At 53.9% G+C, this 16,158-nt stretch overlaps 1 protein-coding gene across 5 annotated transcripts in view; it reads right to left on the reverse strand.

The window, feature by feature from the left end:
* ARHGEF7 (Rho guanine nucleotide exchange factor 7) overlaps positions 1–16,158 on the reverse strand; it is a 103,111-nt gene that overhangs the window by 11,316 nt on the left and 75,637 nt on the right. For all 5 annotated transcript variants that reach the window (XM_070380724.1, XM_070380721.1, XM_070380722.1 and 2 more), the window contains 9 exons: positions 13,099–13,237; positions 12,364–12,423; positions 11,537–11,683; positions 10,537–10,623; positions 8,148–8,226; positions 7,833–7,972; positions 5,667–5,891; positions 3,935–4,028; positions 2,228–2,317 (listed from right to left, as the gene is read on the reverse strand). In XM_070380724.1, the coding sequence (XP_070236825.1) occupies positions 2,228–2,317; positions 3,935–4,028; positions 5,667–5,891; positions 7,833–7,972; positions 8,148–8,226; positions 10,537–10,623; positions 11,537–11,683; positions 12,364–12,423; positions 13,099–13,237 (1,061 nt within the window). The remainder of the gene's footprint in view (positions 1–2,227; positions 2,318–3,934; positions 4,029–5,666; positions 5,892–7,832; positions 7,973–8,147; positions 8,227–10,536; positions 10,624–11,536; positions 11,684–12,363; positions 12,424–13,098; positions 13,238–16,158) is intronic.

The following is a 16,158-nucleotide window of genomic DNA, read 5'->3' on the forward strand; positions in this document are numbered from 1 at the left end:
ATACCATTTCCAAACTGCTCCTTTTTAAGCTTACTGCTATTAGGCCCTCATTTATGAAATCTTTTACGAATTAAGCCCACAATCACAAGAAAATTCTAAAGACATTTGAAAAATAACCAATTCCGCTGCGCATTCAATTAACAAATAGTCTCATTTAGGACACTATTTGTAAAAGTAAAGTGGTTAACGTGCATATACTGAATGCAAAACACTTCCCCAGGATTCTGACTCACTTCTTCAGCCAGACTAGAAACCACCTCAACGATGGGGGTCTAAACTTACCTTGTGCAACTTTAACGACTGCGAGAACTTCGGACAGAGACGGTCTGACACGGGCCCGGGCCCCGCCCCTGCTCCCCCCACCCTGCAGAGCACGCAGGGCCAGCCGGGAGTGCCCACCCACATGCATCCAGGGCAGTGGTCGCGCGGGAAGACACGTCTGGCCGCACGCCATCAACCCTCATGCTGACCATCCCCCTGATGCGAGGGGAGCCGCGAGCGGCGGGCCCGGCCGGGAGGGCGGCAGTGACACTGAGGCCATGTGGGCGACGCGGGCGTCCAGCGGCCAGGCGCGCCGCACCCAACTGAGCCAAGGCGGGGTGCGCACGCCCATGATCTCTGCTCCACGGGGACAGAGCCGCCCTGCATGCCAGGCCCCAGGCTCTGCAGCGCACCACCCAGCCGGCACGAAGGACACAACTCCCGAGCCCCCTGTTCCTGACAACCCTGAATGAAGGCCAGTCCCGGGCCTTAGGGCAGTTAGGCCGTAACATCAACTAAAATCAAAAACCACTGTGCTGGCCAACGTCCAGTGCTCTGCCCACACGGCAGAAGTGGACACACAGGCAACGTGGAGGGACCTACACATGCCAGGGCCCTGTCCCCGGGGGCAGATCGAGGCCCACACGAACACACAAAGCTCACACCACTAGGCCCGTGCACCTGAGATGGCCAAGCTAAAGCTGCACTTCATACAGCTGATGTGGAGATGAGTAATTTTTAAAAAATCTCAAACTCAAAACCCAAAAAACTACAGGCACAAACAGCCTATCACCCAAAATACAGTCTCAAATAGGAAGCCGTCCTGTCCTCAGGGACGATGGTCTGCACTCACAGACTCCAGCCCTGTCACCTGCAGACTCCCTTCACACGCACACCCTGCTCTTCCTCACCTGCTCTGGGCACTGGTCACTACGGACAGGCGTTCTCACCAGACGGGGTGCAGAACAGACGTCCCAACATCACCGGCAGGACGTGGAAACTACGAGCCAGAAGGAAGGTTCCGGATCATCTGCAGCTGTACCAGGGGCTAATCCTGGTGGCCCTAGCCTCAGGCCTGCAGTCACGTTGAACAAAAGCTAAGTTAAAGCACCGGGCAGCTCCTTTTTCCACCTCTTCTTTTCTTTCCAGCGTTTTTTTTTTTTACAACAGACGTGACACCGCTCGGAACCACCAGCTTACAGCGCAGGCAGCACAAATGAGGTGACGAGCGATTCACGAGTCGGGACGGAGACGGGACCAGAAACACGACGTCTGATAAAGGCCGGCCTTCACGCCGGAATCCGCGACGTCCAGTCCGAGGCGGGGAGCTCAGCCCCTTCTCCTCCTGAACAGACCACACCTGACTATATCCACCCTGCACTCCAACTCTCAAATGCTCAGGAATTTGGGGAAAAAAAAAATCCACTTTTTTCCTGTTCACACAACAGATTAAGATTTTTTCACATAAGACATTATAAATAAAATGCAGGTACACTGAGAGGTACTGAAATTTACCCAGTAAACTCACTGGTGTCTACAGCAACAATCCTAAATGCAATCATTTGGGGGGGGGGGCAGTGAGTTGCTATTAAAAAACAGAAACAAAAACAAGTCTTACTCTAGGCTTGTGTTTTTGACAATAACTCTAAGAAACTCTTCCCTCAAACCACCTCCACACCAGTGGTTTAGGCAGCTTGACCAACTGAGCTGAGCGCGCGTCGCAGTGCCCATCACAGCCGTCCTCTCCAGGCCCCAGAACTTCCACACCTGGCAGCTCCCTCCACGCCAAGGTTCCCCAGCGGGGCTGTTGTCACTGACCACTCAGACCCCTTCTCACGACTGAGGGACGCGGGCCAGGCCGCAGAAGCAGCCTCGCTAGGGGTCACGCCGAGAGCCTGCACAGCCGTAGCCGTGTCCTTCGGGGCGTGATCTTAGCACAACGAAGCAGCAGCGCCGCGGCACTTACTTGAGTTGAGCGTCTGCCGCGTCTTGGCGCTGGTGCAGTAAGCCTCGATGACCTTCAGGATCTGGGCATCCTCCTCCAGCGCAGCCGTGCCTGCGAGGGACACATGGCCGTCACCGCCCAGTCACCAGCACAGCCAGGCCAGCCACTCCGCCAGCAGTGCTAACTGACGGCCCCTCCCGTGGACTTGCCGCCAGATAAACTCCAGTACTTTGGCCACCTCATGTAAAGACTTGACTCATTGGAAAAGACTCTGATGCTGGGAGGGACTAGGGGCAGGAGGAGAAGGGGACGACAGAGGATGAGATGGCTGGATGGCATCACTGACTCGATGGACATGAGTTTGAGTGAACTCCGGGAGTTGGTGATGGACAGGGAGGCCTGGCGTGCTGCGATTCATGGAGTCGCAAAGAGTCGGACACAACTGAGTGACTGATCTGAACTGAAACATTTCTCAATATTCACAGAATATTTATATTCCAAAGGACGTTTACTTCTATGTACTTTTTATCTACAGCATATCTGGCAAAGAGCTAATATCCAAACATATATATACACACACATACACACACACACACACACATATATATACACACGTATATATATGTCTGTGTGTGTGTATGTATGTACACTTATACATATGTATTGTCTTACTAATCCATAGGAAAAAGAGTATCCCCCCCCCATCCTGAACATGAAAAAAGAAGCAGAAACAATTCACAAGAGATCACAGAAAGAAAAATGTTCGTCACCAAGAAAAGAAGTGAAAATTAAAACCAGGGATGGTGTTTTCACGTATCGCCTGAGAAAATCAGAAACCATGATTCTCCGTGTGGATGCAGATATCAGAAGGAGCTTCCTGCACCCACACGCGGGCCGCAGTGAAGACAGGACAGCCCCTGAAAGGCCATTCGACCCTATTTACAAGCACTTCCCTGAGCCACAGATTCCCACCAGAGAGTTAATCTGGGAAATTCACAGAGTGTAGCCCAAAGAGTGCAGGCATGGCTCCAGAGCTTGGCCTGAGCTGGGGCCCCTCCAGACTGGCCTCACCTGCACCCGGAGGCCACCTGGTGGAGGACAGAGCCTGCGGAGCAGCAGCGTCTGACGCTGCTGGTACCAGGCTGCCCTCACACCCCGCGTGCTTCATACAGCTGTATGGTTAAATTCTGCTATTGTTCTAAATTTTTCTATATTTTCTAGAATATTAGATATATATTCTTAAAGGCTCAACTAATTTTTAAAAGATGGGAAGAATGGAGGACTGAGCCACTTATAAGCTGTACCAAAAATGCTTGGACAGCATCTCATGATATTAAGATTGACACACGCAAGGAAGGCCAGGTGCTCCCTCCTAAGAGTCAGCGTCACACAGAGGGCTTAGGAGCCACCAAGAAACTGTCACCAACTGGACCAGTCGTTTAACAGGCTTCTGTGAGAACAATGTTTAACTCCCTGAAGGATCCGCTGGGAGTCAGTGTCCACGGCAGGGCACGCTCACGGGGGATGCTGCCAGCGCCGCTAATGCAGCCGGCACTGAGGGGGCTGTGCTGCCCCGTTCTGACGTCCTCGAGAGCGGACCTGAGGCTGGGCACTGGCTCCCCTCTGTGGCTCTGGAAAGCCCTGCCCCCCACCCTCGAGGCCCCGCCTCCGCGCCCTCGTGGCCCCGCCTCCCACCCCGAAGCCAGGTGTGTCCTCGCAGGCACTCACTTTTTCTCAGCGCGAACTCCTCGTCCGAGGGCTTCCTCTCCGGCTTGCGCTTGGGCAGCAGCTTCTTCATGGTCTTGGGACTCTTACTCAGGTCCTGGGGAAGGAGAGGAAAAGGCTGGCAGACCCTAGTCTGGAGTGCGGCACGGCCGCAGTGGAGGGGGAAACCAGGAACACTCCAGCGACCGCCCCGCACACGCTGGCCGCGCTCTGCCAGCTGCGGAGCGCTGACATCCTGAGGCACAGGCTCTGACGGCCCTCCTCCACCTGGACCCGCCGGGACGCCGGGACCACCCCCAGGGAGGCGCGGCAGCCGGCGGTGCGGGGAGGAGAGGGCAGCTGGCTGACACCTGGGCAGGGCGCCACGTGCGCTGCCCACTCTGGGGCAGACCCCCCCTGATGCAGCCAACCAGAAAGAAAGGAGGAAACCGTCGATTTCTAAATGAAAGGTGAGGGAAAACAGTTCCTTTAGGGACGGATCCGAAGCCTCGAGGGAGAAGAAAATGGAGCAGAATCAGCCCACGGGCAGCACTGGCGCCCCCCTCCGCCGGCAGAGCTATGTTCACAGCCCCAGAGTCCGTCCCTCCGTCCACAACACATCTGGACCCTCAGCGAGGCAGGAGGAACAGCAAGAACAAGCCCATACGGCCGGCAAGGTTTTGACTGTCAAGCACATACTGAACACGAATGTCAGAAAGGCTAACTTCTGCATCACTGAGTCACATTCGCCGCTGGTGAACCTCCCGAGGCCAATCGGAGGCTGAGAACGGGACTAGGGCCATGGGAGGGATCAGGCTGACAAGCACCAAAAGAATAGCCTGTGTTCCAAAGGCATCTCTCCAAATCTCAAAGTGAAAAGTCCCCAAAGAAGTGAATGCAGCCGGTGTCCTGGGGCACCGGGGGCGGAGGGAGGCCCGGAAGCACTGCCTGCAGGCGGTGCTGAGTGCCGGCCTTGCCCCACGACCCTTGCACTGTGACCAGGCGGCCTGTGTGCTCAGCACACTGGACATGTCCACGGCCACACCCGCCAAGCGTCTCTCTCCTCTACCCTACTCCCCCTCCCCTGTAATGAACCCGCAGCAGGGCGTGGCCACACCCTGCAACACTCAGCTAGGCAATGAGGATGCCAAAATGGGCCACCAGGAAGATACATGTCCTAAGAACCAAAGTTCACTAGCAAAACCCATAAAGGATTAACTGTAACTTATGTTGTGCTCTTCTATGTACCTTAAAATTCCTCCAGCAAGGATGGAGGCAGGGTCTGCCCCAGGTCCTTCGGCAAATGACACCTCGTGGAGATGCAAACCCGCGCAAAGGTGCTTCACCAGGCTCACAAACCGGCCCCGCCCACCAAGCGCATTGTCCCACCCACCATGCTCACAGCCACACCCACATCCCCACCCCGCCCACCGCATGAGCCACACCCCCCCACTCATAGCCACATCCACACTAGAGTAACTGAACTCGGCTCACACTCAAGCTCGCATGTGTGATCACCACACTTGTCAACCGGCTTCCTCAAAGCGCAAACACTGCCCCGAGCCTGTCCCTCTCCCTCTGTGATGAGCACAGAGGGGACCCCAGCAGGGGTCTCCCCAGGACTCCCAGGACCCTGGAGCACAGGAAGCGTAACTAAGGATTGAAGGCAGAACCTTCCATTCTGAAGAGGCTCATCAGCTCCACATCACAGACACAAACACGGGGCTGTCACATTTCCACACTCACTAGGGCTCACCTCCTTGTAGCAGAGGGCAGCCGAGGGCCGCAGTGGGGGTGCAGGTCGCAGGCAGCTCAGGCTCCAGGGCTTGGGGGTCTTCGGAGGCTCCAGGGGCCCCCAGTTGATGGTGGTGTGTGGAGTGCCATGGTGGGAGGGGTGGGGCAGCGTGTGGTAGGCGGGTGTCAGTGGCGCGGGCTTGCTGTCCGCATGCTTGCTGGACGGGGTGATGGAGTGGGAGGGGAGCTGCCGGGGACAGAGGGAGAGAGCACAGCGTGTTCACCGAGGACCTAAGGCCAGCCCAGCCCTCCCAGCACAGCAGCGCCCACTTGCTAGCGTGCATCCTGAACCTCTAGACGCTGGGTTACTGGCCGCCAGGCCGAGCATCCCCCACACCCTGCATGAGGCCCGCTGAGCTCAGAGCAGGAAGCAGCAGGTTGCTGGGTCCAGACCCAGAAATCCATCAACCGCCTTTAACTGTCATGCAGTCACATTTGCAAAAAAGGCATTTCATTTAACACAGATATCAGGATTTTATAAAAGAATGGGCATTCTCTGCACTGGGAATGTGACTGGGGAAGGGTAATTATTACCTCACCAGCAAAAGTAGGGCCTAATCCCTGTTTTTGTTTAAACCTGGGACACAGTCAGGCCCATTCGTGTCAATGGTTGCTTTTATATTATAAAAGCAAAATACAATTGCAACAGAGACCGTACTGCTTAAAAACCAAAAAAATATTTACTGCCTTTTTGAAGAAAAATTTTAAATCCCTTGGGTAAAACATTTTCTCAGAAAAATCAGCTTTAATCAAGACAAAGTTACATAAATCTAATTTCTCAGAAGGACCTTATTAATGGGGTTTATACTCCTAGAAACTCCAAAAATATTTCATCACACTGACAAATAAGAAAATGTTAAACAATTCACAATTAGCCGGTGACCTCGAATTAACCCAAAACAATACGCTATGCTTAACAGGAGAAATAGTCAAGTTGTTCAAGGTCATTATTCAGAAGAAATGAATAATATTTGAAACACAGGCTTTAAAGGGGAGCCTGGGCTCAAGCTGAGGCCTGGGGCTCGAGGACAGAAGCAGTGGACTCTGCCATGACCACATAGCTGCCCTGGGACCAGAGAGGCCAGGGTCCCGGCACAGGGCTACCTGAAGTGGGACTTTACAGAGGTTAGTTTCAGGCTGTTAACCTGAGTGAGAAGGCACTCCCTTTTGATGTACACACATGTACACATCTATGCCCTCGGGATAAATTTAGTCCCGTGAAAGCTAAGCATCTCTAGCATACGTTTACAATATGGAAAAGTTGTCATGGCAAAACCATTCAAAATGATAGCTGAAGCCAATGAATAGTTTTTACCCCCAAACTGCTGAGAAATGGAGTAAGAAGCTGCACCGGTGATCAGTACACTATGCCATGGCCACAATCCCTGAGACGGTCCTTCAAGCCAAAGGACAGCAACCACAGGGTGAGCCACGTGGTAAAAGCCCCAGGAGAGACCCTCACAAGCCGGCCGTGCTGTGAGGTCCTACGTCATCATGAAGAGGGCCCCTCGTTCGTCAGTACTCGCTGGGAAAGATGACAGGTGTTCAGATGACTCAATACCAGTATCTTAAACATGCAATACCAGTAAAGACTAGCTTTAAGCACTGACGCTTCAGTACTGATATATTTTGTAATGTTTAAGTATCTAAAAACTCGCAGACCTGCTGAAATTTTCTAAAAGTAGAAAATTCAGATTTCTTAAAATGATGAGTTAAAAATTACACTTTAATGCCTTCAGCATGAATCTGGTCCTTTTTGTCATAAGTATTGTTTGGTTTTCATTTTTGTTTTTGATGAAACATAATAAATGCAATTAAAATGCTCAGAAAAGCCCTCTGTGGGCCGGTGGTTCTCAGGGTTTTGATTGAGAGCCCCGAGGTTAGTGTTCACGGCCACCCTGGGCAGGGCCGCTGCCTAACCGGGTGCCACTGGGCGCCTAACCAGCGAGCCGTGTGCGTGCATGTGTGCGAACTCTCCGGAGGCAGATGGGCAGGCCTGGCTCACAAGTGGGTCCCTGTGAGGCGGCCACAGCCCACGGGGGATGAGGACGCGTCTGCAGAGAGGCCTGAGGCCCAGCTGCGCTCTCCTGGCCGGGGTCTGCGGGCGGGGCCGGGGCGGGGCCCTTACGGTGTGTGACGGCACCGAGTGAGGCTTGCTGCTGGGGTTCCCCACCGAGGCGGCCTTCGTCTGCTTCTGCAGGCGGTCCACCCACTCGTGGAGGTCCTGCTGGTTGCTGCAGGACACCAAGATCCGCTCGATCATGCTCCCTGGAAGAGAGAGACACTGGCTGGAGGCGGGGGAGGGGGGCAGAGTGCACACACGCGCACCCCAAGGAGGCCCAACAGCACGCCCATGCAGCCCCCGGGGGCTCCGTGGGGCCTGCACACGAGGGCCGCTGCCTCGGCGCCCAAACAGAGAACACCCACAGTCTGTGCCTATCACCTGATATTTCAAACGCGTTTCTATGGTTTTCACTGTCCTCAAGCTTTGTGATTGTCATTCCTGTCGTTGGTAGCTTTCCCTAAAAAAGACCCCCCCCCACAAAAAGAAACAGTCAGTGCTTTTCTAGTGAAGGAGGTACCGTTATTAAAGTAAATATTAAACGATTTTAGAAAAGACAGAGGAACTGTCTTTGTAAAGCAAACTCTCTTGTTTGTACCAAAAGCATGTATAATACAAAAACCTCTCCCTTGAATAAGAAATTATAATACTATAACCAAGAAATGAGCCAGCAAAAAGGTACAGGGCTGCAAACCAGAACAAAAACATTTCATCTGATGAGTTACTCTAAATATAAACAGCAAGACACAAAAACATTATACACTATGATTAAAAAAGAAAAAAACTAGGGTCCACGGTGGCTATTTTAAATGATGTTGTTTATAGAAAGGAAGCAGAGATACGCCTTAGAGAAACACAGGGGAAGCTCCACGTCTGAAGGCAAAACAAAGGCAACTGGAGCCGGAGGAACCGTGTGAGGGCCGCGCCTGGTCATCCGCCACAGGACGGTCCGTCAGCAGCTACGCCGAGCGCTGCCCACAACGCAGAGCAGAGCGCCAGCCCGCCCGCTCTGGGACAGAGGGCGTGAGGCAGGGAGCGGAACCAGAACTGGACCTCGGAGGGACCACCTCAAATAACAGCCACCAGAGCTGTGGAGGCCAAGCGAGTCCGCAGGGAGCGTCTCTCGGGTCAGGGCCAGAGTCCCGAGAAGCAGGACCCTGAGCAGGGGGGCGGCTCTAAGACCACAGGGCTCCAGACTCCCGACACCCGGGCAGAGGCCGAGCGCCGAGACCATCACACAGTCAGGAGCCTGTCCTGCAGTTGGGCGGGCACCATGCGGACAAGTGTGGGCACTGCAGACACCCTGCCGAGGGGCCAATGGCACCGGGGTGACCAAGAGCTCAGAGAAGCCCGACAGGAAACACAGCTGCGTGTCCCTGACCAACCTGCAGCAACAGCCACGGAGGACGGGACAAGCTCACTGTGGCCGGATGTGGGGCAAAGCCAGAAGGGAACACTGACATGCGTGCACTGGGGATCACAGCACTAGGAGAGAAGCCCCCAAGACGGTCCACCCAGGGGGAAAACAGGGCCCTGCGGCAGCACGCTGATACCAGCATCCTGGGGCCTGAGGCCACCCCGGACACCACCGCAGCCCCACAGGTCACCACAGGGCCCTGGGCCTTGGGTGGGGGGACCTTCGAAGCCAGGGAACGCAGCCGGAAAGGACCGAGGTCTAAAGCAGCAGCGACCAGCTTGGGGAGCCCGAGCAGGTGCTCCCCCAGCCAGGCATTGGCTCAACCACAGGCTTAGAAAATCAGGAGGCAGTCCTTTCCTAGGCTGGCCCATGTCTATCTGCTTTCTCGCACCTAAAGTGCTCCTTTCAGAACAAGTGTGTGATGTCAACTCCTCTCTGGGCTGCAAAGCTTTCGGAGCAGGTACAAGCCAGCCATGAACGCTCCGGACTCAGGACCCACCAGAGCGCTTGCTGGGGACAAGACAAACAGCATGCCACGTGTGCAGAAATGCAGCTCCGAGCAAACCCAGGCTGACTGCTGTGGGAATGGTTCCTGGTGACCAGCCAGGCCTTGAGGCATCGATGGAAGGGCCGCAGCTTCAATAACCACACAGGAAAAAAGCAGTCAACTTTGCCAGAAGCCCCTCCTAGACACAGAGAAAAGCTAAGGCACGTAATGGGCTTCCCTGGAGGCTCGGATGGTAAAGAGGCCGCCGCACTGCGGGAGGCCGGGGCTCATCCCTGGGCTGGGAAGGTCCCCGGAGGAGGGCAGGGCAGCACCACACGCAACAGACAGAAACGCAAGAGCCCTGCCCTGTTCTTCTTAAAGCAGTCTCACATCTTCGCGAAGAAAATCAAAAAAGCGACGAGCAATAAAAAAGCTAAGTAACGCCCCAGGCGTGTGCCCGTGACTGCTGAGTCGAGTGGGGGCCCACAGACCACCTCAGCCACACGCGCTGCGCCCCCAGCCGGCTCGCGGTGCGGCCACCTGCCCTGGTGGCAGGAAAGCAGCAGAATGACCTGGAGGGGACCAGCTGGCCTGCACCCCAGCAGTCTGAGTCCTCAGGGTCAGCTGTACAGACACCAGGTTCCTCCTCTGTTTGCTTTGGATTAACACAAAGATCCTAATTTGCACAGTCACATCGAAACACACAGACGGAGCCGCGTGTGCGGACGTGAACGTAACACTGTATGTAGGACACTACACACAGCACACGGACAGACACACGTAGTATTTAATACAAAACTCAAAACGAGCCTTAAAACAGCTCTCAGGTCCACAATACACAGATATAAATTTAAAATGTGCTTTACCTGATATATAAAACCACTCATCCTAGGACTGGCAGACAACATTAGCAAAATATTTGGAAAGAGTAGAAGATATCTTTCATTCTTTTCCTAATGTAAAAGAACAAATTTAAATAACTGTATTAAAAACACATATTTACAATGATGAGAACAAATATTTACATTAGGTCTTATGAAACAGTAGCTTCCCTGGTGGCTCAGACAGTAAAGCGTCTGCCTGCAATGCAAGAGACCCGGGTTCGATTCCTAGGTTGGGAAGATCCCCTGGAGAAGGAAATGGCAATCCACTCCAGCACTCTTGCCTGGAAAATCCCATGGAAGGAGGAGCCTGATAGGCTACAGTCCACGGGGTCGCAAAGAGTCGGACCGGACTGAGCGACTCCACTTTATGAAACAGTGTGTCACACTTCACGTTTAGGTGTTTCTTTTTACCAAATTTAAATTAAATGGAAACAAAACTATGAGAAATCTGTAAGACTCACAAGTAGCCCACGAAACATCTTTTTTTAAAAATCTGAGTTTAGCTCTTCCGTTAACTCCTCATTAGGCAGGAGTTAGAAAAACAAATTTTTTCTGTGGTTGACAGAAAACCGAAGAAAAGAACTTGTGACCTTTCAGTGGCAGTGGGAGATCAGGTGGGACCTTCAGGCTGAAGGCGGGGAGGACAGAGCAGGGAGATCGCCTCTGGCCCACCGGCGGATCCTGGCACTAACCAACCGAGAGCCCAACACATCCGCTGTCGCCATCCCCCCGTGAGCTCTGCCCAATTTACATGAAAGGCCAACGAGCACTGCTTATGTATTAAATCTCATTTGCTGCAATCGGTTAAGAAAAGCCCCAGAAAGACCACAAGTGAAGCACAAAGATGCCCAAGAATCTAAAAGGAGACTCAAGAGAAAAACACCGCCCATAGCAGTGAAGGAACTCGGGGGAGCCGGCAGGTACAGGAGCCCTGGAGAGGGGTCCCCCAGTAGAAAAACGCAGGGAGCGCTGGAGGCGGTACCTCACTGCCGGCGCACTGGATCAGGACCTGCGACATGTAGAGGACGCTGCCCAGGGTCTTGATGTCCTCGCCCTCCCAGCTGCGGATGGCCTCCGTCAGGATCTGCAGCTCCAGCTCCTTCCTCTTCCGTACCTCCTGACACTGCGCCTGGGGGCACAGGGGGCCCGTCAGGGAGACAGGCTCCCGGCCGGGCTCCTGGCTCTACTGCTGCGTCCCCGGCTGCTTCTTCAGACAGACCAGCTAGTGAACAACTCGCTTACTTCACGAGTGCGGAACCAAGTCAAGAGAGACCCACAACAACACAACAGCTCTAGAATGAGAAACACTGGTTTAGAAAAATACAGCAAATCCTGTCGCTTTTAGAAGATGACATGTGGACTGGACAAGAAAAATATCCTCTGGTTTTACTAGTGAGTGCCAGAAGACCTGGAAGAGGGAAAAAAGGGTGAGTTCCACTTGCGCTGTAAATAAGACACGTCCTCCAGAAACTCAGTCATTAAGACAGCTTGACAGCAGGTAAGGAAGAGGCCCCGCGCTCCATTTCACACATCAGTAGAGACACTGAGATGAGGCTAAACCATGTTCTAAATCACTGACGTGCACGACGGCATCATGTGGTGCCGTGTAAACATAAACACCGATCCTTTCATCTCTCTGATGTCCACAGGGCCGTAATGCAGGAATATTACGTGTACCAGCCGTGGAATAACTATGTTATTTCTCATTTCTCCAGAATAAATCCAAATTATAGTTCACAACTAATTTCCTGCATTCATTTGCCATAATAAAGTCTGAAGGAAAAAAACCATCACACACTTATCACTTACTGAAAGGTTTTTGAAGGCAGTCATGGATTTCTGAATATCTTGTCTGTCTGGGTGATAATCCTTTGAATAAAAGAAACACACTGTGAGCTTCCATAATGAACGCTTGCTCTTCGACAGGCTCTCTCTGGAGGCTGGCTTGGGCCTTCCCTGCATTTCCAGCCTGCAGCCTGCCCCTCTGTCTCAGCGCTGAAGTGCCTCTGCTTGGTCTCTGAGGGGACCACAGAGCGGCGGACAGTCTTCTAGACTCTGCCCTGGAGGAGGCAGGCCCAGCCTCGCCCACCCCAACCCGCCCTGCTGCTCGGACACCAGAGGGCAGAGGGGAGCAACGCAGCAGCAGACCACCTGCCCTGGGGAGTGGCTCACCACAGCCTAACTAAGCCAGCAGCCTGAGCCCCAACTTCTGCCGGGCCCACAGCCTGTGTTCCGAAAATAAAATAAGTACACATCATTCGCTGATTCTTTTCCTATTATCTCTCCATAACGTATACACTTAACACTGTAGGCACATGCTCCTGATGTGACCCCTCAACACCACGGACGTTTCCTAGCTACTGGAAATCTCCCCGCCAGCAGGGGTTGGAGCAGACGCCTCTCTACAGAGCTGGGATACGGGGAAACAACTTCACAACCAACAAGTCCCTGTGAAACTCTCCGAAGATACAGGCCGGTGGTAATACCCTCTCCAGGGCTGGCTCCTGACTGCTCTTCCTGGCGTGGCCAGCGGGGCAGACGTACCTCCATGTGTCTCTCCAGCTCCTTGAGCAGCGCGGGGTACTTGTCCAGGCGCATGAACGGCTTGCTGAGGCCGGTGGTCAGCACGAGAATCCCCGGGCTGCTGGCGCCCTTCAGCTCCATGAACTCTCCCAGCTCCTCACTAAGTGTGAGCAGAGAGAGCAGAGGCCACCGTCAGAGCCCAGGAGGGCCGCGCGCCTGCCCCCAGCCCCCAGGACGACGACGGACCACGCGGTGCCCTTGACCACTTAGAGGCCACAGGCTTTACAGCCAAACGTGTGCCGCTTATTTCTAAACAGCAAAGGGAAGACCCCCCCCCGCCACAGTTCACATCAGGGCCCTCAACCTGAGCAAAGCCCCGTGTGCACTACACAAACAGCCATGGTCTCCCAGCAAACCATTCAGGAAAGCCCCCTCAGCGAGCCACCTGAACACAGAGAGGTCTGAAAGTGGGCGGTCCTTGTAGGGCAAGAACAGAGCCCGGTCAGCGGTCCTTCAAGACGGTAAAACCTTAAGGAGGCGTGTCATGAAGACAACCACCCGACTCACGGTGCTGGCCCACCAGGCGCCGCAGCCCCTGAGCAGCAGCGGCACGAGGCAGAGCCACTGCCCCTGGCACGCGGGCGCACAACCTCCAGAAGCACTTTCGCAGCCTCGTTTCACTCCCTGGCACGCACGCAGGCGCACAACCTCCAGAAGCACTTTCACAGCCTCGTTTCACTTAACCCTAACAACACGTGAAAGTCGTCTGCGTTTGTGGACGAGGAAACCGAGTGCATATCCAGAAACAAGGCAGCTGCCGAGCAAGCCTTCCCGTTCACTCCTCCTCTCGCACCCCACCTCCCAGTACCAAGCTCCATGGGGCGCGTTCCCGGGCCCCAGCCTTGAGCCCGGGCCGCCCTGACTCCGCTTCACACGAGCACCCAGGGAGGCCCAAGCTCCGTCACCCACACGTCTGTGGCTCACGTCTGTGATGGGAACTCTGCGTTTCTGCTTCTCACGGGGCAGATGACACCTGGGGTCCCTGGGAGGACGCCGTCTGTGGCCCGCACTGCTGACGAGAGGTGTCCCTCCAGACATGGAGCGAAGGACGCCTGGGCTGAGGGCGGGCGGCAGAGGCCGCACCCCTCTGGGTCCCCACGTCTCCCACTGGGAGGAGCACTATGAACGAGGCCATAAAGTAAATACGAAAATCCTGAAGCCCCGGCCCATCGGTGCGGGCCACCTGGACCCGCCTCGCGTCACCCCTCCCCATTAGTGGCGCTAAGAGAAAGTTTGACTCCTGTAAGTACAATCCAATCAGGGGCCTTTTCTACCACAAGAAAAATAACAAAAAACGTCTCTTTGGGCCATTTTTGATAGTTTAGTATTACATGACATTTTATAACTATAGTTATGGCAGACAATAATTAATAAAACTAAGAAATTATTCTTATCACCCACCCACCTACTCCTAAAATTCCCTACAACTAAAAATTTACGTGAATTTTTGCAAGCAAAAGTAACTTCTTTTAATATCCATATGACAGCCTTAAAATGCCAGACAGGTACGTCGTTAAGAAATGAAACAAAACCTTTTCTAAATCTTTACCGATCACTGTATGGGCTTCCCAGGAGACACTAGTGGCAAAGAACCCCCTGCCAATGCAGGAGACGTAGGAGACTTGGGTTGGATCTGTGAGTCGGGAAAACCCCCTCCAGGAGGGCACTCCAGAATTCTTGCCTGGAGAATCCCATGGACAGAGGGGCCTGGCAGGCTACAGTCCACGGGGTCCGCGAAGAGTCGGACACGACGGAAGCGACTCAGCACACACTTGCTTCATTTCTCAGGTTTTAAAAACTTTAGTACCGTGATAAAACAGCAGGTTATAGCTTTTCTGACAAAACAAAGGCCCTTTCAGCTTAACTTCTACTGATGCCAGCAACCCTCACACAGCGCTTCAGCCTCTGTATTTACTCAAACGACACTGTGGGCTGCGAGACGGTGCCGGAGGAGCACAGAGGCCATCTCAGGTCAGCGCAGCAGAGAGTACCAACCACTGTGCTGGAGAAAAGGGGACGTTCTACACACCAAATCATGACACCCCTAATGCATTCGCAACAGGCAGCCACAGGCCTATGGCGTCGACTATCAAACGATAATGCAAAAGGCAGATATCCGTTATAATTCAACAGGAGTGGAGGTTTCATAGATATGTTTTCCAGATTCACACTCAAAATTCAAACTAACACAACACAAGGATCCTAAGACTAAAAGTAAGACTTAAAAACTGCAAAACACTGTGTTTAAATCAATCCCTGAGAAAGTATATTCAAGCAGAAAAACAGATTGATCCACCCCTAAGTGGTGGTTTCACGACCTCAATGAGAGGACAGAGGCCACAAGCAGGACCAGGACAGAAGGGAAGGGAGGGAGGGCTGGCGGAGGGCACCAGCCCAGGCAGCCAGCTCTCAACCCCGACTCACGCTCCGGAGGCCGGTCTGAGCTGCGGGCAGGGTGGGCACCGCCGCCCAGGGGCCTCAGGACGGCACGTGGGCAGCGCATCCTGCCAGCCGCCTCGCTCGCCCATCCTCGGCACAGTCCCAGGGCCTGACTGCCCACCTCTCCTGCCTCCCGCCTGGGACACGCCACGTGGAGGCAGGCAGGGGTCCCTGAGCACAGGGGACCCCAGGCGTCCCGCCTGGACGCCCTCCTGCTCTTCTGGGAAAAGCTGCCCTGAGGTTTCAGCCATGACACAAGCAGTCATTAAAGCAATTATACAGAGAGGAACACAACACATGCTCACAAGCGTTGCCCTGAACGTCTGAACGGTTTTAAATGTGACCTTCAGGACACAGCTTAACCCCCAGGGGGCCGGCCCCTGACCGAAACGGTGGAAGGAGAGAACACATTTAAAATGCCCTGAATTCACCCCAGCCTTCTATCTGCTATTCATCTCTCCCAGGACTGCGTCAGCAATTCCTGAGGAAGTTTCAGAAATTTCACATTTCAATCCCTGCATCTCGCTCAGGAGGAAACGCATATAAATCATTGTTCCCAGGAGTAGACGCTCAGCTACTCAG

Source organism: Bos mutus, chromosome 12, assembly GCF_027580195.1.
Source record: "Bos mutus isolate GX-2022 chromosome 12, NWIPB_WYAK_1.1, whole genome shotgun sequence".
NCBI classification, from domain to species: Eukaryota; Metazoa; Chordata; class Mammalia; order Artiodactyla; family Bovidae; genus Bos; species Bos mutus.